This window comes from Kryptolebias marmoratus, linkage group LG19 (assembly GCF_001649575.2).
Source record: "Kryptolebias marmoratus isolate JLee-2015 linkage group LG19, ASM164957v2, whole genome shotgun sequence".
In the NCBI taxonomy this organism is placed as follows: Eukaryota; Metazoa; Chordata; class Actinopteri; order Cyprinodontiformes; family Rivulidae; genus Kryptolebias; species Kryptolebias marmoratus.
This window is the reverse complement of record NC_051448.1, coordinates 1,106,447-1,108,197: the sequence shown is the minus strand read 5'-3', so window position 1 is coordinate 1,108,197 and position 1,751 is coordinate 1,106,447. Positions and strand designations below refer to the sequence as shown.

Below are 1,751 nucleotides of genomic sequence, written 5' to 3'. Positions count from 1 at the left end.
CACTGACCGACACAGTTGTCACAGAGGCTGCAGTGCGACGCTCGCGGCGGCCTGAAGATCTTGCAGGTGAAGCAGTATTTCAGTTTCACCGTCTGGCCGTTGATCAGGACCTCTCTGGTGCGGGGGGGCGGCTTGGAGCAGCCCGAGTCTGGAGACAACAGGAAACCACAGCTCACACAGAGGGTCAAAGGTCAAAGGTCATTCATGACACAGCTGTGGTCATGCAGCCATCTTTGTCTCAGTGGCGGTGGAGAAGCCACTCTGGGTCATGTGACCTCTGTGAGCCTTTCTATTGGTGGCTTGTTGTTGCCGTGGTAACCCCAGAGACAGAAGCTGAACACATCTAACCTGTTCAGGTGGATTTTACTTCCTTTTAAAGTTCCTGCTCCAGCCAATCAGAGCAGAGTTTAAGTGAAGAAGCTGCTTTCTCTCAGCTCCTCCATGTTTGTGAAACCCAAACGGCGAAGAGATGATTGACAGCTCTGAGACGCCACAGCAGGAAATACAGAGAACAACAGAGGACAGAGGAGACGACCGACTGTTAGACGATTCCACCTGACACAGCTCCGTGCAAAAGTCTTCATCCCCCCTCGCCGAGAGCCAGATTCAAGATGGAGGACACCGCCAACTGACCCTAAACGGTGCAGATAAACGTCTACATCGCTCCTGAGGGTCCAGACCGCCCTTCAGCTTCCTGATTAGTAAAAACAGCGTTGCCACGGTTACCGATCTGCCTCTCGAGGTCGGCGGCCTCGTCCGGCGTCGCTCGCGGCAGGACGCCCGGGTCGCTGAAGCTCGCCCTGAACAGCATCCCCATCACGAAGACGAAGAGGATGGCGCCAACCGCCGGGATGGCCGGGGTCAGGTGGGACGCCAGGAAGGGACAGCTGAGGACAGGAGACAGGAGGGACAAAAACAGGTCAAAATAAAGACAAACCTTTAATTTACTGTGAAACACATTATTCAGTTTTTATTCTGGTAATTTATTGGTTTTTTACACTCAGATGACTTTAAGTCTTTTATATATTTTACAATATTTTATATTTACAAAACAAATTTAAAAACTATACTGGAGAAATAAAATAACTACTTGTTGAGTGTAGACTTTTATTTTGAAAGGAACATGGAGGTAACTCTACTGTTGTTACCGTGGCGACAGCAGCTGCAGGGAACGTTACCATGGAGACAGAGAACACCTGGGAAGTCAGGTGAGGCAAAAATAAATAATAACAAAATAAATATATATTATTTATTTATTTTCTTTGAGCTACAAGAACAGAAAATATGTGACAAACATTAAGTTTAACAACAGAGATGCTGAAGTAAACAAACAAACAAACAGCCAGTGAGTAAACAAACAGATCGAGTAAACAAACAAACATAAACAAACATGTCTGACACAACAATCAAAGTGTTCAAAACAATAAAAAACATGAATCAAACTAAAACTGAGACTCAGTGAATCCACCGGTTAGAGTCAGGGGCCCCTAGAGTCAGGGGCCAAAGAGTCAGGGGCCCCTGGAGTCAGGAGCCTAAGGAGTCAGGGGCCCAAAAAGTCAGGAGTCTAAAGAGTCAGGGGCCAAAGAGTCAGGGGCCACAGACTCAGGGGCCCCTAGTCAGGGGCCAAAGAGTCAGGGGCCACAGACTCAGGGGCCCCTAGTCAGGGGCCTAAAGAGTCAGGGGCCAAAGAGTCAGGGGCCAAAAAGTCAGGAGTCTAAAGAGTCAGGGGCCAAAGAGTCAGGGGCCACAGA

At 48.5% G+C, this 1,751-nt stretch overlaps 1 protein-coding gene across 1 annotated transcript in view; it reads right to left on the bottom strand.

The window, feature by feature from the left end:
- LOC108249682 (palmitoyltransferase ZDHHC14) overlaps window positions 1-1,751 on the bottom strand; it is a 10,444-nt gene that overhangs the window by 6,225 nt on the left and 2,468 nt on the right. Inside the window, exons 4-5 of the mRNA XM_037981451.1 lie at window positions 727-887; window positions 8-148 (exon numbers count right to left, since the gene is read on the bottom strand). Of these exons, the coding sequence (XP_037837379.1) occupies window positions 8-148; window positions 727-887 (302 nt within the window). The remainder of the gene's footprint in view (window positions 1-7; window positions 149-726; window positions 888-1,751) is intronic.